At 52.5% G+C, this 25,328-nt stretch overlaps 5 protein-coding genes across 5 annotated transcripts; 2 read left to right on the top strand and 3 right to left on the bottom strand.

Moving 5' to 3' along the window:
- Positions 1 to 2,272: 2,272 nt before the first annotated feature.
- On the top strand, positions 2,273 to 3,859 carry MRS44_011207 (uncharacterized protein; the record flags this gene model as incomplete). Its single annotated transcript, XM_065619648.1, has 6 exons — positions 2,273 to 2,463; positions 2,512 to 2,581; positions 2,624 to 3,087; positions 3,163 to 3,295; positions 3,355 to 3,762; positions 3,851 to 3,859. The coding sequence occupies 6 exons, from the start codon at positions 2,273 to 2,275 to the stop codon at positions 3,857 to 3,859; spliced, it is 1,275 nt and encodes a 424-aa protein (XP_065475720.1).
- A 313-nt stretch (positions 3,860 to 4,172) lies between these two features.
- MRS44_011206 (uncharacterized protein) lies at positions 4,173 to 5,048 on the bottom strand (the record flags this gene model as incomplete). Its single annotated transcript, XM_046283389.2, has 1 exon — positions 4,173 to 5,048. The coding sequence occupies one exon, from the start codon at positions 5,046 to 5,048 to the stop codon at positions 4,173 to 4,175; it is 876 nt and encodes a 291-aa protein (XP_046135096.2).
- A 1,212-nt stretch (positions 5,049 to 6,260) lies between these two features.
- MRS44_011205 (uncharacterized protein) lies at positions 6,261 to 7,410 on the bottom strand (the record flags this gene model as incomplete). Its single annotated transcript, XM_065619647.1, has 4 exons — positions 6,261 to 6,371; positions 6,434 to 6,956; positions 7,001 to 7,149; positions 7,207 to 7,410. 4 exons carry the CDS (start codon positions 7,408 to 7,410, stop codon positions 6,261 to 6,263), a joined length of 987 nt encoding a protein of 328 aa, XP_065475719.1.
- Positions 7,411 to 7,455: 45 nt separating this feature from the next.
- On the bottom strand, positions 7,456 to 8,126 carry MRS44_011204 (uncharacterized protein; the record flags this gene model as incomplete). Its single annotated transcript, XM_065619646.1, has 3 exons — positions 7,456 to 7,602; positions 7,686 to 7,867; positions 7,925 to 8,126. The coding sequence occupies 3 exons, from the start codon at positions 8,124 to 8,126 to the stop codon at positions 7,456 to 7,458; spliced, it is 531 nt and encodes a 176-aa protein (XP_065475718.1).
- A 376-nt stretch (positions 8,127 to 8,502) lies between these two features.
- On the top strand, positions 8,503 to 25,209 carry MRS44_011203 (uncharacterized protein; the record flags this gene model as incomplete). Its single annotated transcript, XM_065619645.1, has 2 exons — positions 8,503 to 23,344; positions 23,387 to 25,209. 2 exons carry the CDS (start codon positions 8,503 to 8,505, stop codon positions 25,207 to 25,209), a joined length of 16,665 nt encoding a protein of 5,554 aa, XP_065475717.1.
- Positions 25,210 to 25,328: the final 119 nt, after the last annotated feature.

The raw sequence follows: 25,328 nt of genomic DNA, 5'->3' as shown, positions 1-25,328 counted from the left end.
GTTTTTCTGGAACACGTCAATACTACAGTGTCATACAAGTTATGAAGAGATGTCTTACGAATATGCCACGCACATCGTTAGCTGTCTCGTGTGGATGCTCTTAACTTCAAATCCCGCGGTCCTGTGTCTCTGTCAGGAGCGTGTGGCTTGGTTTATCTATATGGTAAAAGACGTACTTCTTGTCAACGTCGTAGCAGCCCCATCCGAGTAGGTTTCTGCTGGTCCCGCCGAAGTTGGGTTCCGAGTAGACTGCTCCCTGTACGGTCAAGCTTAGTAGGAGCGTTGGTTTAAGTCGGATAATGAATAGACACACCACAGCGGTCGGATCCCCCTGACCCGCCGTCGGACTGGTTGGTGGTGTTAAGCTTGACAAAAACTTGAAGAAAATTCCTATCCAATACATCTTGTCCAGATCATTGGAATTTCACCGACGTTGCATCACTCCAATGGACGTTGCGTGGAAGGAAAGGAGACGGATGCCCGCCGAGTCGGGGCGTATGACATCTTTATACTGCGTTGAAGATGGCCGTGGCCGTGATGGTTTCCGGCTCGGCAGCCCCTTACACTTAGAAACACAATGAAGTGATCATCGGCAGGTTGCAGGCGGTGCGGCTCCGAGACCATTACCTGTAGATGCATAAATTGGGGGAACTTTTTCGTTGGGGTGCAATGCTGCCATTGCCTGAGGCCACTGTGTTAGCATTGGGATATGATGTTATGATGTGCTGATATTTTGTTTTTTCATACTTGAAGCCCGGTCCTTGATGGGATAACCGAGCCAGAAGACATATAAGATATTTGCCATTGCGTGAAGATACATGTTGTTTGCTGCTGTGGCTGATGCTCTGTTTGGCCGAGAGGGGAAGTCTCATTGGCATCATCAACAGTCTGGTTACGGTCTTTAACGAGGTTAAGGTTTGATATTCTGGCCGAGGGGTTTCTACCGGAAGAAAACTGTCATGCTTACCACACCAACAGCAAAAGAAAGCCATTGGTAAGTTCAGTCTGGTGCTGATCTGGCACACAAGGTATGCTCTAGATCGTCTTGTGCAGTCAAATCGATAATTCGAGTTGGAATTCGATCAGGCCACCATCCATTTGACCGTCAGCACAGAAAGCGAAAAGGGCACGCAAATTATGTATCTGTGACAATGAAGAGTATTAGAGGCGGGAAAATGGCATTTGAGTCTTCTATCAGTGCATGACGCTTCTGTAGAAGTTCATGGGAGGCATGGATCGGTCATAGTCGCAGCTTTGGCGACAGTCAGCCGCCCGCATTCAATACAATCAGTTGTATTCTTATATCAACACGATGGAACAAAAACTCTAGTTGTTGACGAATTAACACAGAAACGACACGAGAAAATTACTCCTTTCGAGGATCATGGCCTAAAGTGTGTTTATTGATAGCCGCCTACCCCAGATCAATGCGAATCAATCGATAGTAAGTAAACAGATAGCATGGTCTTGACAAAAGCCCTTTGTATGTAGGCTGAGCTACATGCCAAAGTCATAGCTGGGCGAAATATGGGAAGGGGAAGCCTGGAGAAGCTCGCCGATCAGCGGATGTGGCAAATAAAGTGCAATTTAGGGTCGACGTTGCTCCAGAATCATTCTCGAATCTCGCAACGTAGATCATCTATTTCAGGGAATGTGTCTCAAATCACAAAGCGAATCCTCCAATAGGCATAGCAGTTTTAGGGCCTGCTTATGCCAAGACGCCACCACACAATTGCCTCTCTGTGACCAGCGTCGCGATTGCCCCTCTCTAGGGCTCAGTGCTGACTGCGGCTGCTAGGCTGCCTCCAAGAATCGATTTCGAGCGACACAAGCAGGAGGAACATCGTCATAACCCCGGATTCGCCGTTCTTTTGCCTACCTAGGTACTCTGGAGTAAGTCAACGGCACACAGCTCTGGGTGATGCTTTGAACTGAACGGCTAGGCTCCAACCCAGAGACGCGAGTTTAGCTTAAAAGAGGACCTGCTTTATTATAAGAGTTTTTCTGTTTGTTCTAGGAGACAAACTTGGCATGCGACCGTGCCTCCCCAAGTTCATCTCCGCTTCTCCATTTCGTAGGGGCATAGGTGGCAGTGTTCGCTAAGAAACGTCATTTGCTGATCCTCTGCCTCCTGATCTACGTCCTAGGCTGATTTCTCACCTAGGACTTGCCCTGAGCTCCAACTCAAGTTTGTTTGTAAATCCAGATACTTAACTCATCCTTCCCCACCTCTCCACTATCCTCCATCATTCTTGTTCCTTAATATCACGGCATGATGCATTCGTCGTGGTTCTCATACCCTATTTCAAGACCATATCCATTTCGATGGTTTACACCAGTCACCTTGGTCGGATGTGTGGTTCTGGCAGTCGTCTTCACCTTGATCAACCTGGGCTCTAGTGGCTTCTACCTAAAGTCCGAGTTCACGTCGGATCCTAACAGCACAATTTCTGGCAAAACAGAGTACGTGGATGTCGTCATACGCTAGAACTGGCTGACGTGAGTGTGTAGGTGGTTTATGAAGCCACAGTTTAGCTGGGAAAACAGCCTCGAGCCAAAATGTGAACCCAAGATGTTGTCGGTTGGAGATAGCTTCTTCACCAGTGGGCTAGGATTCCAATAGACAGTCAAGTCTCTCAAACGCGTCAACGATAGCGACGCCAAATCCGTGGAAAACTTTCCATCGACCCCTTACTTGAACAATACCCTCGAAGATTGTTTCCTTGACCGAGCATCTCTCAAACTCAAAAAGTCCGACGCTATCGGGTCCCGTACGTGGTGGATTTCCTGGTCCGCCGCCTCGACTCTCGAGGCGACAGCGGCGTGTAGTGTCATGACGCAGCTTGGCCGTGTCAACATCTCGCTTGCTTTGCAGTATTCTGGAGGAACTGATCATCTCTATGGGTACATTCTTGAGGACAACCCCATCGAACATGCCAGCATCTGTTGGGGAACTAGGCTACTCAATGCCTATCTTGCCGGAGTCTGGCAAATTATGTCACTCACGCAACAGGTTTCTGATGGAAAGGAAGATCATTATTGGGCTTTTGGGGACATCCTCTACATTCGAAATCTGTCCGAACAGGAGTATGCGATCGTCAATATGCGACTTGCCCTCTTCTACTGACAATATTGGAGTATTCGGACTATAGACTTTTTCAGATCTGACGCATGGATCGCCTCTTCGCATGGGAGGATTGTAACTACCAGTATGGTGACTGTGGACTCGCCTCTTGGCTTTGCTAACGACTTCTCAGATACCAAGAACTTGACGTATCTATTCGAGAATCCCAAGGTAAATCATTATCTCTGGAGAAGTTAACTTCACTCGTGACTAACCCCCTATGCTTGCAGGATCCTTTGTCGCCTGTTGCGACAGAAGGGCTTCACTACGCCAAGCCCCTACATTCCCTCATCTCAATCGACCTCGGCAACTGCCAGGCGCCGAACATACTGTTGAACGATGATGCCCTCAAGTATGCCATCGACACCCCGGAATCACCGAACAGAAAGCCAAAGAAGGACCTTGACTACCGGACAGGGAAGTATAAGGGCAGCATGGGCCGATACAGCAAAATACCTCGTCCAAATACATTCTACAACAAGAACCTTACGTTTCTCGATGAACCATACGATGAGTTTAGGCCTCTTACTGGTAAGCTCGGTTGCCAGAACTCAACCATTGCTGCGCAGTATCTATGCTCTGTCCCCAAGAGCAAGAGCATTGGTACCATGATTTTGGCGATTCTCATCGCAAATCTGGTATTTCTACAGGCAGCTTGGAGGCTTCTGGGATTAATAGCACAGGGGATGTTGCTAAATGCGGACCCTGACGCTATGGTCTGTGAAGGTTGTTTGAAAGGCAATTATGCGATGGAACAAGTCTCGAGTCGGCCGGTCAGTCGGCTCAGCGGCACTGACTCTAGGAATGAGAGTACAGTGCAACTGGTCCATGATAGAGACCACAAGCGAGGACAGATGGCTAGTGTTGAAATTGAATTATTGCAGAGAATCCTTCGACGATGAGAAAATAGGTGCTTTGATATGCGGCCAACACCCTCTGAAGTCCCATTATGCTTAGTACTAACATCAACAAAGAGCGAGATTTCAAAACAAGGATCCTTTGTATCCCTACACACGCATTTTTTCCCCCAATCTCCGACAATATGCACCTAGTCCAGCTGGTGGTAAATCCACACATTTGGCTCGATGTAGACTGCTCTCTTCTCCTCTCTGTACACTTTCAAGGGAACGAGCCCTCCTTGCAGTGCTACCTGAGTGTACTCCATCACCCTCGACTTTCCGTCCGTTTCTCGCACTGTGGGACCATTGGGGAATGAGTCAAAGTCTATCCCTGTCCATGCAGCCCAATCATCCAGACTGGCTTCGACTTCCATGCTCTTGTGAGCAACCTTGGCTATCTTGGCCCCCATCCGAACATGCTTTCGCAACCATGGGTCGAATGGCAGCGAAGGTTTGAGTGCATGGTCCTTGCTGGGGATGGTGACCGGCTGCACCGTGGACTGAGGCGTCACTCTGAACGGGCTAGGAGTTCGGCAAATGGTTTGCTTGAGGGGAGCTTGGGTCCATGTGATGTACTCTTCCATGGGGACGAATGGATGGGAAGACTTCTTGGTTGGTCTAAGAGGTACGACGAGAATCTTCAGCCCCTCTTGTCGAGCTGTGTCTTTCATCTTCTGAAGGATGCGTTCCGCTAGGCCCGTTCGTCGACGGTCTGCGCGAACAGTGACGGCAAGGGCAGAAAGAGCATTTGGGGGTTCCGAGCTGGAAGCACGGGCTGTGTCCCTTTCCTGATCCTCAGTTGTGATGGGAGCTGACGACCACGGCCAGGAAGATGCCTCTTCAGGGTGAGCAGCCATGTATTGCCGGATTCCACGTGCGACCATAGTGTCCCATCCGCCATCAGGTAGGCTTTGGAAGAGGTGCAGCTTCAGATCAAGGCTGCCCCCCTTTCTCGGCCTCGAGAAGCTCTCGCCAGAAAAACGGGATAGAGCGACCACAGGCAACAAGTTCCTCATCACCTGCATCGTTGCGCTCCGAGATGAGATATTGGAACTTTCGTAGTCCCGCAAAATCACATATCTTTTGAGAGAGGCTCAGCAGTGTTGTGTCCTGTTCAAGAAAGTAGGGCCACGCTGTGTTTAGTGGATGGTTGGGGTCCTGGAGATGGTCCCAGAGATCAGGTCTGGTGTGTGCAGTGTGAAGATGGTGTGTGATGGTGGAAGACATGACTATGTGCTGATAGAAGATAGTCAAGATAGGGAAATCTGTTGACCGATTGCTCTACAGTTCTCGTCTTCCAGGCGCCATTGCCCAGAAACCCCCAGATTAAAAGGAGAAAGACATATGAGATGAATGGCAATGGGCTCAGTATCCCATTGGCTACAATAGTCTTAAACACTGCAGCTGGAGGAATGGCAAATAGGTCAAATGAGACGCTGTGCAACCGAGCACTTTAACACGACCAAGACATGGTCCTACACTGCCCGCTTCCCCAGCATCGCACAGGTCGAGGTACGAGGAGAGTACCATCAAGTAGGGCCGAGCATGGTATTCTGAAATATGACGCCTTTCCCGTCATTTCCTCCACCGGAAGGTGTCTCCCGCTCTGAGACACTGGGCGTTAGCTGCCTGTCTCGCTTCCCTCCGCCCTGAAACATAGCCGTCCCTGCGTAGCCACAAGTGGAAAGGTGGATTGGCGAATCACGGGCTGATATGAGACATATAACCTTCTCGGAGACAGACACTAATAATACCGCAATTCTTCAATGATATTGGAGGAATGTTGCATGTGTCCTTGCGAGTGAGACAGACAGAGTGTCGGGATACAGGGTGGAGAGAGATCAGCGCAATGACACGTCATTTCAAATCAGGGTCTAGATGTTGAATGGCATCATTTACGTGCGAATGCCATGGTTTGAAGCGCGCGGCTGTTGTGACATCTCTATTCTCTGTTTCCAGCATAGCTTAGAAGCAGGTATACACCAATTTGATCTACTCCGCAGTGTGAGCCGAGTACAGCTGCGACATGCAGGTTGAAGTTTCACGACAGTCCTCTTCCGCAGTCCTCTTTAGTCCAGGTGACGACTACAAGCCAAGTATCGTAGTTCAAATTTGTCATTGTATTTACATCAAGGACTTCCTTTGCCCGCAAGCTACATATCCCGTCTCCGCCTTAATTGGATCCTGCCTCAGCCTGCATTCTTCAACTCCCCCGCCCTTACAACCCACATTGTGTCTCACTGAGTGGGCGGCATATGAGGGGTCAACAGCATATGCTCAGAGGATGGGTAGCTCCATCGATTAATGGTTGTCGTCTCTTCGAGTTGCAGATCAAAAGACCGGACGAGCTGAATGACAAGGTTGTTAGCTAACATGTAGCGCCGAGGGGGCAGGGGCGCGTCGATCTTACCGTGACAAGGGTCTTGTATAGAGCCATCAACCCTACATGCTTGCCAAGGCACTTGCGGACTCCAACTCCCCAGTGGACATCAAGACGGGCCCATTCCTGCAACTTCTCCGGCGATGCAGCCAGCCACCGATCGGGCAGGAATTGATCCGCCTGGTCACCGTAGAGGTCCGGATGACGGCCAATCATGGCGGCGCTCGACGACACTGACGTGCCGGGGGGGACGTGCATGCCATTGAGGGAAAAGGGCCGTCCCGGTGGCGAGGCCCGGCGGCGCGGGAAGGTAGACGCCACGAAGCGGAGGCCCTCGTTAACGCAGGCCGTGATGAATGGGAGCTGCCGGCACTCTTCGTACGTGGGGACTTGTCCGCTGAGGCGCCCGTCTGCATAAGCGGCATCCACCTCAGCTTGGGCTCGCCGCAGGATCGGGCGCTGATCAGCGACAAGGAAGACGAGGTTAGTGGCCATTAGGGCGATAGAATCTGGGCCAGCCATCCTGGACACGGGGTCGGTAAGTCTCGTATGCCTGCGAGGGGAAGATCCATTGCCTCTGGCGTTGTGTGTACTCACATGTCCATTAGAAGTTCATCCTCAATCTCCTGCTGAGGAATCCCTTGGCCATCTGACGAAGATGAGGCCAGCCATTGGTCCAGCATTGAGTGCTCGTACTGGGGCTTGGCAGTGCATGCGCGACGCTGCTGTACCTCCTGACGGATCTCCTACATGGTGATATTCAGCCGAGTATGCACTCCAGAAACAAATCAATGCTCTCTTACCGCCATGAAAAGTCCTAGCCCCCGACGATCACTCGGACGGGACACGAAGAGGCGCCGCCCCAGCGGATTATTGCGCGCAAAGGCTGAAATGGGTGGGAAAAGGGAGAGTCGCTGCTCACGGACAGCTGTCTCTTCCATGTTACGAATGAGGCCACGGACATCGTCCTTGGCGTCCATGAATCCAACTGGGGTACCCAGAGACATGGCGGTAATGACATCAAACGAAAAGTACCTTTCAATAGTTTGCAATTAGCGTGCGTCAATGTCTTGGATCATCGCGGGGCCGTAGACTTGCCTGATCCATGTTCCAAAGTCGACAAAGGGATCCTTTTTGCTCTCTGCTGTCAGATTTGACATAAACCGGATGATTTGGTCGTCCAGAGCAGGTTCGAGGAGCTGAACCCGGGGTAGAGAGTACTATTGGATCGGGATCGAGGTCAGCATGGCCAATAAGGAGAGAGGACAAGGGAGAAGAATACCGCATGAGCGAAGCGACGCTTAGTCACGGCATGGTCGATGTGAGACTTTTTGTTAAAAACAGCAGCGGGGCAAGAAAACTCTTGGTGGAAGCCTGTCTTGTCAACTTTGCTGTGGTAGACTGTGCTGACCATGGAAGGGTCGTTAAAGGAGAGGTGGTTGGGGCCGCAGCGGACCACAGGACCTGAATGTAGGGCTCAGCCATGTATACGGGTGGCTAGGATGAGGTACTCGGCAATACCGTATTTCTCGTGGAGTTTGCTATACCAGTTCCCCTCCTGATGGGTCCAGAAGATGTAGAACTGGTAGAAGCTGGTCAAGGCCGGCAAGGCAGGACCCGGGAACTTGCTGAGAGGATGCCAATAAAGACGTCGAATGACGATCACGACGCCAATGAGCACTAGGCTCAGAAAGATGCGAAGAAACGAGAGGTGTTCCAACATGGTGAAGTTGGCCGAAAGGTGAGGAACTGATGATCCAGAGGTCAAGGGCTCCCCGAAGACCCTGTTATTTATGATGCACGAGGCTGGCTATTCTCCCGAGCTACTGGCGGTCAGCCCTGGTAAGACGGCGCGCTGCAGGGGGGTGGACCGGGTACCTGAGCCGTACCGGAGCCAGCCCAAGGGGTATCGGAGCTGGAATGTAGACTCCGAGACCATGTTACCAGTAACATTCTGATTGACGCCTCAAAAGGTGACCAAGACAGGTGCTCAATGATTTATTGCTCTTCTCCCCACTGTGTGTCCTCGGCTTGTTATATTGGTTGCTAAGCATACTACGCTCTTTTCACTTTCCCAGACGGATAGCAACCATTACAACATGGACGCCAGCCATGATGCAAGAGGCCAGGAAACCTACAAGATGGGAAACCCTGGCCAACTACTGCATCACATCTTTGAGGACCAAGTGTCCAGGAGCCCTGGGAGCTGTGCCTTGGAATTCTTTCCTCAAGGTCGTCTCACCTACCATGAGCTCAACAACCAGTCCAACTCTCTGGCAAGTTTCTTACGTGAGAAACAACTTCCTGGTAGAGATGTCGTTGCTCTCTCCTCGGAAAAGTCACCACTGCTCGTCGTTGCAGTTCTAGCCGTTCTCAAGGCTGGCATGGTTTGGATACCACTACCCGCCGATGCAACTGAGGACCGGGTCCAGTACATCTTGGAAACCTCCAAAGCCGGTCTCATCTTGGAGTATACTTCGAATTCACTCTCTATCAGAACTGACTTGGATGTCATTCACCTGAATGAGATGTATCAAGACGACACCCTCTTCCCCCACATTACCACAAATCTGGGTCTAGACTCTCGCTCCGAGAGGGATCTCTGTCATATCCTCTTTACCTCCGGCTCAACAGGAACCCCCAAGGGTGTCATGATTGAGCATCGAGCTGTGAGACACAACGCCTTGGAGCTCACCAAGATGTTCAACCTCGGCTCAGACACACGGACCCTACAATTTGCCGCACCTACGTTCGACATCTTTGGGCTCGATCTTTTTATGACGTTCGCCTGTGGAGGGTGCTTAATTATGGCTCCTCGAGAACTCATGATGGAAGACATGACTGAGTTCTTGGTCAAGATGAACATCACCTACACGCAATTGACACCAACTATCATTCAGACCATTGAACCTGAGAGAGTGTCAAGCCTCCGCGTTTTGGCGAGTTCCGGAGAAGCTCTACCTCAATCATTGGCTGATCGATGGAGGCATAACGTCAAGCTGTTCAACGCCTACGGACCAACTGAGACGATTGTCTGCACCGTCGAGGACCTCAGCAAAAACAAGGACATCGATGCGGCATGTGTCGGTCGCCAAGTCCATAGGCTCGACGTACGGCTTTTGGCTGATGATGAAGCGAGACCAGTTCCTCTCGGTGAAGTTGGAGAGATTTGCGTGGCAGGTCCTCAACTTCTTCGTGGTTACCTTTCAAGCAAGGGCCAGTTCCAGCCGCCCGAGTGTTACATCGACGGCGCGAGATTCTACCGCACAGGTGATCTTGGACGATCAGAGCTCTCGAAAGCTGGAGTTCGCACCATCAGACTTATTGGCCGTCGGGATGCCGAGGTCAAGCTTCGTGGCATCCGTATTAACCTAGCTGAAGTCGAGCGGTCCATCGCCACCACTTGCTCGCAGGTGGATAAGTGTGTCGTGGTCATGCCTCGAAGTGGGAGTTCTTCTGGGAGTCTCTCGACCTTTGTTGTGTTGAGCAATGTACCTGATGTACATGACACAGTATCCTCTTTCGCCACAGACCGGATCCAACTCTTTGGATCTTCTAAATGGACTTGCTCCATTCTTGGGGAGGCCAAGAAGGCGGCGTCAAAACAGCTGCCTTCTCTTACCATGCCAAAAATGTGGTGGCCTATTAGAATGATACCCTTAACCTCCAGTGGCAAGGTCGATCGTTTTCAGCTACGGTCTTGGCTGGAGCAATTGCAAGAAGAGGACCTTCTCGAACTCATCCAAGGCTACGGTTCCCAAGCGGTGGATCATACTCTTGAAGCTAGCCTCGAGGAGCGGCAGTTGCAGGCCGTATGGGCGGAGGTCCTCCTTCGCCCTGCCTCAGCCATCCCCGTTACGGACTCTCTTGCAGACCTTGGAGCGGATTCACTCGACGTGATTCGGATGGCTAGCAAGTCAAGAGACGTCGGAGTTGATGTCAACGCTGCCGACATCTTCTCGGCAAAGACCATACGAGAGCTTGCCATGCGTTGTAAGCCAACAGCTAAGAAGGAGACGTCAACTTCAGTCACAACACCGCCTCCTTATCGACCATTCAGCCTCCTTTCTCCAAATACGCCCCTGGCACCCTTGATACAAGACGTGGCTGAGATGTGTTCAGTCCCAGTCGCCGACATCGAGGACATTTATCCTTGCACACCCTACCAGACAGCACTCATGGCCTTGGACATCAAATGTCCTGGCTCATACATCTGTGCCTTCAGTTGGTCTATTCGTCATGATGTCGATCCTGCTGGTCTTCAAAGTGCTTGGGATACTCTGATGAGATCTCAACCAGCACTGCGAAATCGTCTCATCTGGGATGTCGATGAGCAGCAGTTCTTGCAAGTCCAAGTCCGACATCGCCCATGCAAGTGGAGCGAGTCTCTCTACGAGGAAGACATGTCGCTAGGCTCTGATCTTTGCCGTGGACTGGCCCTCTGGGATGAGGGCCAGCAGAAGTGGACGTTTCACCTCAAGATTCACCACAGCATCATCGATGGATGGTCCTTGCAGCTGATGCTCAACCAGCTCAAGAGGATATACTTTGATGAAGAGGACAAGACGTTGGACGGGGCTGTCTACTCGCATTTTGTGCAACATCAACTCGGGGAGCGAGAATTGATGCGGGCTGCTTCGACCCAGTTTTGGACGGAATATCTTGACGGCTACGAGGGTGTTGAATTTCCACCTGAACCTCAAGATCCTCATCACGATGTCCATGCTACGGATCACCGGTCGCTCACAGTAACACTCAAGCTCCAAGACCTAGCCTCTCGATTCGGCGTGACGCCGGCTGTCATTCTGTATAGCGTCACTGCACTGATACTGGCCACGCACGGTGATACCGAGGATGTGTCCATTGGATTGATCCTGGCAGGAAGAGATGCGCCTGTTGACGGAGTGTTCCACATGATAGGTCCTGCATTTGCATGTGTCCCTTTCAGAACCCGCCTTGATCATCAGATGCCGCTACAAGACTTCTTCCAGCGAGTTCATGCCCAGATCCTTGCCATAAATCCCCACCAACAATACGGTCTCGAGCACATCAAAAAGTGCGGTCCGGGAGCTGCCACTGCTTGTCAACTCAAGACTCTCGTCGTCGTGCAACCTGAAGATGAGCGGCTAGCTGGCGAGGGACTGTGGGGCGAGGTTCACGGTCAAACCTCAGGCCTGGCTGATAGCATCCCCTTCTCTCTTGAGTTGGTGCTAGCAGACGACAAGGTTTTGATCAACTGTAACTCGGACCCGGCTGTTCTGTCTTTGCAGCATGCTCAAATGGTAACTGAGCATCTGAAGCGAGCTCTAGAGAGTCTCTCTGGGCTTTCTACAGAACAAACTGTTAGTGATATCCAGATGTCGCCCGAGAACCAGGGCCAGCGCATGCTGGAGTGGATCGAGTCGTATGGACCTGCGGTCGACGTCTGCTTGCACGATCTACTGAAGACTTCAGTTGAGATCTATCCTGACCATGATGCTATCTACGAAAGCGCAACTGGCAAAACGCTGACCTTCCGAGAGCTTGATCTGGTCTCCAGCAGCCTGGCAACGTATCTCGCTAATTCATGTCATGTGTCACCAAAGTCGATCGTCCCCATCGCCATGGAGAAGTCTGCTCTCGCTATCGCCACCATCTTTTCAATCCTCAAGACTGGCTCTGCTTACATCCCACTCGAACCTAGTTGGCCGCTTGAACGTGTTCGAAAAATCGTGGATGATGCAGGTGCTGCTAGCATCGTCTGCTCGCCTGCCATCGCTGATCGATACGGGCGTTTACAACAACGGCTTATCACAGTTGATGAGCGATGGACGGACCCAAGCCATGCTGATTCATCTGAGAAAGTCTTTCCTCGAGCATCTCCTTCTGACTTGGCTGTGTTGATGTACACATCCGGCAGCACCGGGATGCCCAAGGGGGTGATGCTTGAACATCGAGCGTTGAGTACCAGCTTGACTCATCTTGCTCGCTGTTTTGCCCTCCAACCTGGAGACCGACATCTTCAGTTCTCATCCTTTGTCTACGATGTTAGCATTTCCGACATCTTCATCCCTCTTCTGTCTGGGGTCTGCATCTGTGTCCCCACTGATGACGAGCGACTCAATAGACTGTCCGAGACGATACGGAGGATGAAGATCAACTCGGCCACTCTTACACCATCAATGACGGGACTCATTGCTCTTGAGGATGCTGGCACACTCAAGTCCATCATGACTGGTGGCGAAATGACTAGCCGCGCACTTATCCAGACATGGGCACCACGGATACGATTTCTCAACGCATACGGACCCACTGAGGCTTCTATCACTACGACAGTCACGGATCCTCTGACAGTGGACTCAGATCCTGGCGTCATCGGTCGAAATGTCACTGGGTGGCATCTCATTCTTCGGCGTGATCAACGCGGCCAGCTCTACGAAGCACCACTGGGCTGCACAGGAGAGATTGCCATTGCTGGACACAGTCTTGCCAGGGGATATCTCCACAACAAGGAGCTGACGGAAAAGAGCTTCGTGAACCTTCCGTCATTGCTAGGATCACAACTCTCATCGCGTGTGTACCTCACCGGAGACATTGGACGATACGAACAGGATGGTTCTGTCCGAATCCTTGGCCGTCGAGACAGGATGATCAAGATCAACGGAATCCGTGTCGACCCTGGAGAAGCAGAGGATCAACTCAGGAAGCTCGGAGAGAAGTTCTCTTCAGGAGTGGTCCAGTGTACCGTTGACGAAAACAAGGTCTCTCGGCTAGCTGCCTTCGTCACCGTCAATTACGACGATGTCGGAACAAACGAAGCCTTCATCCTTTCCGATGAATGCAACTCCAACTTCCGTGAGATGTGCCACGAAGCACGGTCCCGTTTGCTCGAGCTTCTCCCAGTGGCCTACGTCCCCACCATCTTCGTTCCAGTTCGGTGCATCCCCTCCACAGCTTCAGACAAGGTAGACCTGAAGCGACTCAGAGACGAGCTGCAGAGATTGCCTTTGACACCCTTCGTCATCACAGCAGACAACGAGACAGATGGGGACACGGCATGCGATACAGAGTTGGAGACACCGATCGAGCTAGTGTTGGAGAATGTCCTGCGCAAGGTCTTCAACATCACCGGGCGCTTGAGTGCAGCTGCCGACTTTTTCCGGCTCGGCGGTGATTCATTCACGGCTATCAAGCTTGTGAGCGCCGCCAAGGAGAACAACCTGGAGATTACGGTCCGGCAAATCTACCGCCACCCACGACTCAGAGACCTGGCAGCCGTCGCGCGGTACAAGAAGGCCACTGGCGTTGACGCTGAGGTTGAGGTGCAGAACATTCCCGCCTCAGCTGGCGTTTCTCCAGAGGTCTGGCAAAAGATTGAAGACACAATTGGGGTCACCGCCGGCGAGATTGAGGATGTGTATCCAGCATCCCCCTTCCAAGAAGGACTCATGGCAACCTCGCTGAATGGTATCATGGGAGACGAAAAGGCAGTATACCACGCCAAAATGGCCTTCCAATTGGCGAAGGACACAGATACTGCTCTCTTGACCTGGGCGATGGACAACGCCGCTTCACGGAACCCAATCCTACGAACAAGGCTTGTGTCCACATCTGAGGGACCAGTTCAAGTCGTTCTCAAACACTCGCCAGATCAAAGGGAACAGATGAAAACCGATGCTCTTTTCCAATACCAGATCGCCACAGATTCCTCTCAGCATCCGACAAGGCTAGTCATCCACATGCATCATGCCTTGTACGACGCCCCTACATTGCACCTTCTACTCCAGGACGTCGACTTCTGGTACAGGAACCCCATGGGCGTCAAGCCTTTGCCTGTTCCGTACCGAAAGTTTGTTGATTCCCTCGATGCGATAGACTCAGAATCTGCAAGCCAGTACTGGACAGAGACCCTCCGCGACGCCCCATTGACTTTCTTCCCGCCAGTGGGGGAGCATGAAGATCAGATACGAGCGACCGAGCACCTGGATCTGAGCACAAGAGTATCTTTGGGTCTCTTTCAAAAGTCTGGAATCTCCCCTGCTACCTCTGTAACAAGTGCTGTGGCCCTGCTTCTATCTTCATACAGCTTTGCCGACCAAGTCTGCTTTGGTATGACTCTCTCCGGCCGCGATAACCCCGAGCTTGAGGCTGTCATGGGACCTACACTCTCAACTGTTCCCATGCGGGTTCACGTATCTCCCGAGCAATCGACGAGCTCTCTGCTCCAAACCATTCAAAACTCGATTTTGGATATGCGTCATCATCAGCACTTTGGCCTCAAGAACATCATGCGGTTGCCAGAGCAAGGACCCAAGAACGCCAGCCAGTTTAGGACACTGCTTGTTGTGCAGCAGGGTCAAGACAGCGATGCTGACACATCTGGAGTTATTGAGAAGCTTCTAACCAACGAGTCCTCCATGTACGTTGAGTATCCTCTGGTTATCATTGCGCAGATATGCTCGACCACAGGATCAGTCGACTTCAGAATCGAGTTTGATCCCAACTGCGTCTCAGAGATCCAGGCACAACGATTCATTCAGCAGCTTGAGAAGACAATGGGAGAGCTTGCACTTCCAGGCCGCCTAGTTTCTGAGTTGGATTTGATTAGTGCCGCTGACATGGCCGATGTTGCAGCATGGAACCCTTCGCCTCCCGAGCCCCCGTCTCAGAGCATTTCCCAGATATTCCAAGGCGTGGCTTCACGACAGCCTGAGCTTCCCGCCGTCGAAGCTGTCGTGGGCGAGCGACTTGACACGGTGCAACGGACGACGTACAAGGAACTGGATGATATTTCTACCGTGCTCTCTGAGGCGATCCGTCAACGCGCCCCCAACAGCCCTCGGATCGTTCTCTGCCATCACATGCCTTCACTTATTCTCACGGGCATGCTGGCAGTCTGGAAAGCCAACAAATCGTTCACAACTATTGATCCATCTCTACCGGTCGAACGCAGACATGCAATTCTCTCTGAGCTTGGAGAGGATACTGTCGTCCTAACGGATTCTTCCGAAGCCCAGAGCTTTGCTCCTTATCACACCTGCATCCTTGACGAGATGTTGCATGAGGCTGATGGGAGCCACGTTTTGTCGAGCCCCCACAGCCTTTCAGATCCCGCCTATGTTTTCTTCACCTCTGGAAGCTCTGGCACACCCAAGGGGGTTGTGGTAAGACACTCGGCCATTGCTCTGTCTCTCTCAGATGCCAGTGCAACAATGGGACTGGACAGCACAACCCGGATGCTTCAGTTCGCAACCTGCACATTTGACACGAGCTTACTGGAGAGCTTTGCGACTTTGATCGCTGGGGGCTGTGTTTGCCTTCCCGCACCGAGTCAACGTCTTGATGGAAATCTTGGCCAGGCGATCAACCAACTGCGAGCGAGCCACCTGGTTCTTACGCCGACCGTCGCCGGGCTTCTCGAGCCACAAGAACTCCCTGGTGTCCAATCACTGATGCTCATTGGAGAGCCCCCTTCGAAGCAACTCATCGAGAGCTGGTCTGAGAGTTCCATCCAGGTGATGAACGGCTACGGTCCCACTGAAGCCAGTGTCCACACGTCGACGAACCTCTCATTGCAGCCTGGAGACCCACACAATATTGGACGAGCAACTGCTTGTAACCTCCTTCTCGCGGTGCCAGATGAGCCTGGAAAGCTTGCACCAATCGGAGCCATTGGAGAGTTGGTCATCTTCGGCGAGACCGTGGCAGATGGTTACCTCAACAGACCCGAGCAAACGAAACATGTTTTCGGAGCCAATCCTCCATGGGCTACCTGGCCGGCTTCTACTTCCGAGACACGCTATTATCGCAGCGGTGATCTGGCACGTTATGCTTCGGATGGCACCATCATCTACATGGGTCGGAAGGACCTGCAGACCAAGATCCATGGGCAGCGTCTTGAACTCTCCGAGATCGAGTCTCACATCAGGAGATCGGGTCACTTCACAGACTGTGTGGTGGAAGTGCTACCCTCCGCAACACTCATGGCGTTTGTTCTTACCGGCGAGCTTGGAACTGGAGTCTACAACGGCCCTCTGCCAGCGGGACAAATCGACGAGGCAGCTCTGAGTCAGACACAGAGCCGCCTGCGCTCAGCTCTCCCAGAGTACATGGTTCCCACTGTCTATGTGCCCTGCGCGAGCTGGCCCACAACGGCATCAGGAAAGATTGACCGTCGACGCCTACGTGCTGATGTCGAATCTTCACTGGAAAGCTACAGATTCCAGCAGAAGGGGCCAAAGAGAGGCGCTGATACAGCAGAGCAAAGGACTTTGTTTTCAATCATCGCCAAGGTCATGTCGATCACGGAAGACAAGATTGGCCTGGACGACTCCCTCTCCTCGTTGGGCGGCGACTCCATCACCATGATTCGTATACTTGCCCTTGCTAGGCAGCGCAACTTGGATATTGATGGAACCAAGATCTTTCAGTCGACTACTCTCGAAGACATGGTCAAGAGTTCAAGTTCACAATGTTTGGCGCACATTGGAGAGGGCATCACTGCCCCCACACCATTCTCCTTGGTTCCTTGGATAGAAGAGGGCATTCTTCGCTCCAAGGTTGCTACCCAGTGTCATGTTCCCATAGAGTCTGTTTTGGACGTTTATCCCTGCACTGCCATCCAAGAATCCCTCATGATCGCATCTGCCAAGACACGAGGTGCCTTCCTCAACCAAGAGGTGTTCCGACTACCGCCTGAGACATCAATCGACAACCTCCTTCAAGCTCTTCGGACACTCTGGCACCGCCATGACATTCTGCGAACTCGAATAGTCCTGGACTCGGACTATCGCGGTTTGCAGGTTGTCATTGAGGAAGATGTGGACGTGTGTCAAATATCCTCAGAGAGCCTTGACGATTTCCTGCGGGAGGATAGTCTCACAGCCTTTGAGTATGGAGCAAAACTTTCTCGATGCGCGATCATCACATCAGACTCATGTTCTTACCTGGTTCTGTCCCAGCATCATGCAGTTTTTGATGGTTGGTCTATGAACCTACTGAAGGACGAGGTACAGAAGTTGTATCACGACCCAGAGGTCCAGCTTGCGCCAACCCAGCCATACGCCCTTTTTGTCCGCCACTCTCTGGACCTCTACAACAGCGCCGAAGCCCATCGCTTCTGGAAGACTCAGCTCGCCGATATCCAGGTTGGGTCATTGCCTCAAGTGCGGCCCAACGAGACGTTTGCTGCGAATCGAAAGCACATTCTCACCGTTGGCTTCAGCAACAAGTCTCCACACACGCTATCAACTCTGGCGGAAGCTGCCTGGGGTGTGCTTCTGGGGCGGTACTTTGACTCCGAAGATGTCTGCTTTGGTATCGTTCGGTCTGGACGAACGGTCCCTGTTCCGGGAATTGACACGCTCATTGGTCCTACTCTTGCAACCATCCCCCGTCGCTTGCGTCTAGTGCGGGAGCACGGAGTCCAATCCTATCTACAGAAAGTCCAAGGCGAGGCCATCCGATCCATGCCATGGGAGCAGTACGGTCTGTCGAATATCCGAAAGATTGACGACGACACCTTGCAGGCCGGCAATTTTAGCTCCATGCTTGTCGTTCAACCGCCGACTGCTGAGGACACGGAAGCTTGGCTGATACCTGAGGACCACTTGGCCAAGGGCTTCATCGATTCGGAGTGTGTCATCGTCGATTGTCGGCCGACTGGAGACGCCAAGATTACAGTCACCATCATTTACGATGACCGTCTCATGTCCGGTGACGATGCCCAGTGGATTGCGTACCACTTCTCTCAGACACTTGAGCAGTTGAGCTCGGGTCAAAACACTACCATTGGCCACTTGGACCTCTCTGGAAAACAGAGGCTGGATCAAGAGTTCGATTGGAACAGCACCGAAATTGACGCCTGCCACCGACTCGTGGATGAGGTTTTCAGCGAGAGAGCATCTCAGTGGCCCGACTTGCTCGCGGTTGAGGGTCCTGATGCCAGCCTCTCGTATCAGCAGTTGGAAACCTTATCGTCTGTTGGGGCATTCAAGCTCCGGTCTGAGCACGGCGTACGTCAAGGAGATCTCGTGCCGCTGTTGATGAGCAAAGGCGCGTCCATGGTCGTGGCGATGTTCTCCATCCTGAAGACTGGAGCAGCCTACGTCCCTCTTCCACCAGATATTCCGCTGGATCGTCTACGCTTCATCATAGGAGAAACTGATTCCCGGTTGGTGGTGACTACAGCCAACTACGACCATTTGGCTCAGGACTTGTCACTTCCAGCCGTCACTTGGGACGTTGCGCAGCTCCAGAAACAATCTTCCCAAGGGCCCACCAGGGGCAACGCTGTAGATGACAGTGACGATTCTCGCTCTTGCTCAGATCTTGCCTACCTCCTCTTTACTTCTGGTAGTTCAGGAACACCAAAAGGAGTCATGATTGAGCACTCAGCTTTGGTGACGACGGTCCTAGTGAACGGCCACCATCACACAGGCTACCAAGTGGGAACGCGCACCCTCTCCTTCGCCGCCTACACGTTTGATGTCAATGTCATCGAGATCTACGTGACACTCCTTCACGGTGGTTGTCTCTTCATCCCACCCGACGATCGACGACTCGGAGACCTCTGCGGCTACATCAACGAGAACCAGATCGAGTTCGCCTACTTGACTCCGACCACGATCCAAAGCTTGGTTCAATCACCAAGCCGTGTCCCATCAATCAAGGCATTGCGGTCCGGCGGCGAACCTCTGTCCAAGTCAATCATGGAGACATGGAGCCAGAGTGTTCGACTCATCAACTCGTACGGCCCAACCGAGACGTGTGTCGACGCGAGCCAAAACCCAACGGTCACGGCCAACAGTGATCCCAACAACATTGGATTTGCCATTGGAGCTTATCTTTGGGTCGTCGACCGGGGTGACTACACGTCCCTCGCACCTATTGGGTGTCCGGGAGAACTTCTGATCTCTGGACCTACTCTGGGCAGGGGATATTTCAAGGATGAACAGCGCACACAAGAAGCATTCATCGATGGGAGCAACTTGCCATGGGCGAAGCCGGGGTATGAACGGTTTTACGCCACAGGAGACATTGTTCAGCGGAATGCCGACGGGTCCATCACATACATCGGCAGAAGAGATCTTCAAGTCAAACTCAACGGCTTCCGCATCGAACTCGGCGAGATCGAATACAACATTGAACAATGCCCATCCGTGGCCTGTGCCGTGGTTGACAAGATTACACTGCAAGGTAGTGGCTCCGATGCTCTTGTAGCTTTCTTCACTTTGACCGGGGAAGAGGCTCGCCAAGAGGAGCTTCTTCTACCTGTGTCTTCCAAGATTCGCGCCATCATTCAAGACGTCCAAACGCGGCTTGACGGCAAGCTACCTCCCTACATGGTTCCACGAGCCTATTTGCTGCTTTCGCGTATTCCACCTACCCTAAGCGGGAAGACGGATCGGAAGTTGCTACAACAGCTGGGAGCCCAACTGGCTCCGGATCAGATGCTTCTGTATCAAGGCTCTTCGAGTGTGGTTCGAGAGCCTTCAACCGTCTTTGAACGAATCTTGCAAGGACTGTGGGCTCAGGTCCTCAAGGTCGATCCGAAGCATCTGGGGCTGGATACCCAGTTTACTCGCGTTGGCGGAGACTCGCTTCACGCCATCAGCCTGGCTTCTCTCTGCCGCGGCGCTGGACTCAAACTCGAGGTTTCGGACATTTTGCGAATGCCACAACTAGAGCAAATGGCTAGGCATTTGGAAAGGAATCAATCAAAGCCCGATGCCGTCGAGCGAGAGCACAAGAGCCAGACCGCTGTTAGGCAAAAGTGTGACCCTGAACTGATGGCTCAAGTCTCGCAGGCCTGCAATCTCTCTGTTAGTGACATTGAGGATGTGTATCTGTGTACACCAACTCAAGAGGCACTCATGGCCGCAACCGTGAGGCAGCCTGGAGCGTACATCGACCACAGCATGTTCTCGGTTCCCTCATCCACGGATCTTCACAAACTCCGAGCCTCGTGGGACATTGTTCATCAGTCCAACCCCATCCTCCGGACTCGAATCTGTTCCGCCGTTATGGACAATCGGGTCCAAATGGTTCAAGTCGTTACGCGCCGTCCTGGCGAGTGGATCGACTCCGATATTGAAGCCCCGGAGATGGGGCTTGGAACGTCCTTGATGAGGTACAGGCTTCGACCTTCTGAGAACGGCTTCATCTTTGAGTTTTGGAGGCATCACTCCATCTTTGACGGCTTCTCCTCGGCAGCACTCTGGCAGGATCTTGAGCACGCATTCGCATCATCTGCACCACCCAAGGCCAGGCCGTCCTACCGCGATTTTGTCGATTTTGTGCAAGGTGCGGATAAGGAAGAAGCTGCTACTTTCTGGCAAACCCAGCTCGAAGGATACCAACGAGAGGCTTTCCCTGCTCTTCCCTCTCCAGATTATGCCCCCGAAGCCCACTCCGCAACGAGTCAAACACTAGAGAGCACTCTAAGCTGGACTTCTGACAGTCCCTTTTCCTTCGCCACCGTTGCCCGAGCAGCCTGGGCCGTCATCCTTAGCATGAGGAGACGCACTTCAGACTCAAATAAGGATGTTTGCTTCGCTGCCACAGTATCTGGTCGTACTGCTCCCTTGGAAGGCATTGAAGACATTGTTGGTCCGACTATCACCACCACACCCGTGCGCTTGCAGTTCAACCTCGACGACACCGTTTCTGACCTTCTGGAGCATGTTCATGACCAGTCCTTGTCAATGCTTCCTTTCGAGCACTTTGGCCTAGGTCGTATCCGAGACATCAGCTCTTCAGCCCGTGACGCCTGCACGAGCGTGAATTTATTGGTCGTGCAGCCGAGTCAGCTCGCAGATGGAACTCTACCTCTCGGTTTACAACGAATGGTTGAAGAAGAGGCTGCCGATGGTCTCAGTGAGCCATTTGGCCTCGTCATGGAGTGCAGTCACAACCCAACCACTGATCGCCTGTCTATCTCAGCTGCCTACGATCGCTCGCTGCTGACAGCGCCTGAAGTAGCCCATGTTCTTCAGCAGTTCCAACAGATGATTGGCACTCTGCACCGTGGTGCTTGTGGCGCCTCGTCCATCCGCGCCTCTCTGTGGGAACTAGCGGAAGGGGCTGATCTTGAACGCACAATCCAGTGGAACTCATCCGGGGACACATCTCGCCCAACACAGCTCCACAAGCTGGTTGAAGAAACTGCCAAGCGGTACCCCGGCCAGATGGCCATTGACTGTCACGATGGGCAAATGTCATACACAGAGCTTGTTGCAGCTTCGGAATCCCTTGCGATCCACCTACAGGACGCATATGGTGTGAGACCAGGCTATCTCGTGCCCATCTGCACGGAAAAGTCACGTTTCATGATCATAGCCATCCTCGCCGTCATGAAAGCTGGAGCAGGCTATGTTCCGCTTGACACGAACCATCCAGAGGCACGCACAGAGCTGATTCTCAACGAGATTCAGGCCAGGCTTGTCATCATCTCCCCCTTACAGGCTAAGCGAAAGTCTTTCCCAGTCCAAACGCTTGTTCTCAGCCCAGAGCATCTACAAACTCCAGATATCTCTACACAGCTGTGCCTTTCTTCTCCCGATGACATAGCCTATGTCATCTTCACTTCCGGAAGCACCGGTACCCCCAAGGGCGTTGTCATGGAACACAAAGCCGCCAGTCGAAGTATTCTCGAGCATGCGCAACGCTATCAACACGCCAGTCAAGGCATCCGACGCCGCTCTCTGCAGTTCAGCTCCTACACATTTGATGCGAGCGTGGTGGACATTTTTGCTGTCCTCGCATCTGGAGGCTGCGTCTGCATCCCGTCTGAGAGCCAGGGCGTCGATGTTCTCGAGAGCTTCATTCAACAAAAGCAGATCAACTTTGCCGATCTCACTCCCACTGTCGCCAACCTCCTAGAGCCATGCAACATGCCCAGCGTAAAGACACTCGCTGTTGGAGGCGAGATGGCCAACCTTGCATTGCTACGCAAATGGACAGGCCCCAATTCACCAGTTGAACTCATGCTCAACGCCTACGGTCCCACTGAAGCTGGTATTGCATGCGCCATGGGCCAGCTCACAGCAACTTCGGCAGTTGGCCAGGTTGGGAGGCGATTGGCCGCTGGACTCTGGATTGTTGATGACCTTGACCACAACCACCTCGTCCCTATCGGTTCCGTGGGTGAGCTTGTGGTAACGGGCTCGACTCTTGCTCGTGGCTACCTCAACGATCCAGAGAAAACAAGCGCAGCGTTCCTGGACAATGTGTCCTGGCTAGCCAAAGTGGGTGAGCAGCGGCTTTACAAGACGGGTGATCTTGCCCGGTTCGACGTTAACGGACATGTCGAGATCGTCGGTCGACGAGAAGACATGCAGATCAAGTTTCGAGGCCTCAGAATCGAGCTTGGCGAGATTGAGACAGCGATTGGTGCCTCGTCTTGGTCGAATCGGATCCAGCGTGTCGCTATTGCCAAGATGCATCGCGATGAGGTTCCGATTTTGGTAGCTTTTGTCCAACTCGACACTGTCCAAGCAGATCAAGTCGAGGGGTCCATCTTCTGCTCACATTCAGAAGATTTTTCGTCCTTCGTTGAAGCCACTCAAAAGGACCTTCTGAAGCAACTACCGGAGTACATGGTGCCACAGCTCTGGCTTCCTGTCTTCAACTGGCCGCTGATGGCATCAAGCAAGACGGATCGCAAGAAACTCGTTGCTGAAGCTGAAGGCCTCACCTCAAAACATGTGACTGAGTATCAACGAGTCGCTCCAGCCAAGGATCAGAGCACACCCTCGACGAAACTTCACGAGACGGAAGAGGCTATCAAGGAGGCATGGCTTCAAGTCTTGCATAAGGATGCTGACTTTGACATCCAACCTCAAGATGACTTCTTCAGACTTGGAGGAGACTCTTTGACGGCGATCATGCTCGTTGCCGTCTTACGGCGCAGCAGGATCTACATTGCGGCCCAGGACGTGTTCGCTGAGAAGACTCTTGCCGGTATGGCTGCTCGCTGCCATGGAGCTACTACAACCCGTCGAGATGCCTCAGAGAGCCGCGACCGGTCTCCAGCCACACCTGACTCCTCCCTCAAAACTCCCCTCACGGTTGATTCCTCTGAGACTTCCCCTTCATCGATAGACATATCACATGACGTCCGGTCCTGTAGTGTGATGAAGCATTCCAACCTCAAGTCAAGGTCTAGTCGATTCCCAGTCGACCTGGAAATGGCTGAGGTGGAATCCATCTACCCAGCGTCTTACACCCAGACGACGTTCTTGATCGAAGCACAGAAACGGCCACGCTCGTACTACGCATGGACATTCTTCGAACTAGACGATGCCGTTGCGCCCAGCCATGTACAAGCCGCTTGTCAGACATTGGTTGACCGCCATCCCATCTTGAGAACCAGCTTCCATCTCAGACACGACCGATGCTTCCAGGTGGTACATACTACAGGATCCAGAGTTAACTTCAAGATCATGATGTCACAGGACCTACCGGAGAAGATGTGTTCCGTTATCGATAAAGACATCGATCAACCTGTTCGATTCGGTCAGATTCTCACGCGGTTCAGACTCTTGATTGACCCTGAGAGCGGACTCCGAACAATTGCCATGGGCCTATCTCATGCTCAATACGATGGCTTTTCTCTGACAACCATCTTCAACGATCTCCGGTCAGCCTACTGCGGCCTCCTTACTGGACCCAGTACCTCGCCAGGCTACCATTGCTTCATTCAACACACCCTCGAGCTCTCCAACGAGCATACCGACACCTTCTGGCGGGAGCTACTACACGACTCCACCTTGACCATTGTTTCAGACCTGCTCCTATCAGCCCAGCAACCTGTCATGAGCGACAGTTGGATGCAGACCATTCCGTTCCAGTTCAAAAAGCCGCATCGCTCTAGCTACAATTACGGAGCGCTGCTGAAGGCTGCATGGGTTCTCACATTGTCTGCTGCCTCGGGATCAACTGATGTGGCATTCTGGAATCTTGTTTCTGGACGGTTCGCGCCTTTCGAAGGAGCGCAAGAGGTTGTTGGGCCTTGCATTAACTTTGTCCCCGTTCGAGTCCGGTTCAACGCGAGTCAACTTGTGTCTGATCTTGTCGGCAGCATCCACGAACAGCAGATCCAGAGTATTCCGTTTGAGGCTACACCAACCAACCGCATCATCGAGCAGGCTCAGTGGCCTAGGTCTTCATCGAGCCTCGGTACAATCTTCCAGTACCAGAACATCCCGGACCCCAAGGAGCCTACAGTTGAGGTCAGCACACCGTGGACAATCAAGGGCAGTGCCGTTTATGGCGGTGGTCTTTTGCAGTCCGGGGCATGCTGGCTGTTGGCATGGCCGGAGAAAGATGGGCAATCCTCATTCCGATTCACCTACAGTCCCCACACTCTCTCATCTCCCGCAGCCAAGTCTCTCATGGACACCTATCTGAGTCTTGTTCATGCCATGAATGAGCTACCCGAACAGACGGTGGCTTCCATCCTGCATCCCTCAACCAGCCGATTGTCATCTCAAGCACCAGAGCCCCTTCCAGCACAACCCTCTTCCACAGAGATGACAGGCGCAGCACGGTCCATGTCGACTCAGATTGAGTCCTCTTGGAAAGAAGTCCTCGAGATATCACCCCCCATCAATCTGGATCATTCTTTCTTTGACTTGGGTGGAGACTCTCTGAAGGCGGCTGAACTAGCAGGTCATTGCGAAAAGGCGGGTTTCGACTTGAGGATGCAGGATGTGCTCGACTTTCCCACTCTTCGCCTTCAGACACTTCTTCTGTTGGGTCATGTCTCGCGTCCAGAGCGCACCGTACCGAGGCTAGAGTTTCGATCAGCGGATGAGCTTTCTTAAATCAGTTCTTGTAAATGTTTTCAAGCTAGTTCTTTCACATTTTTGGTTCTCTTTTAGGTTTTTGGAGATATAGATAGCTGGTTTCATATATCCTATTGGAATTTCATTTAGATTCGGCT

The sequence above is a fragment of the Fusarium solani genome (genome assembly GCF_023522795.1).
Source record: "Fusarium solani strain SB1 chromosome Unknown bctg00000007, whole genome shotgun sequence".
Lineage (NCBI taxonomy): Eukaryota > Fungi > Ascomycota > Sordariomycetes > Hypocreales > Nectriaceae > Fusarium > Fusarium solani.
The sequence above is the reverse complement of the archived record's forward strand: the minus strand, read 5'-3'. Positions and strand labels throughout refer to the sequence as shown.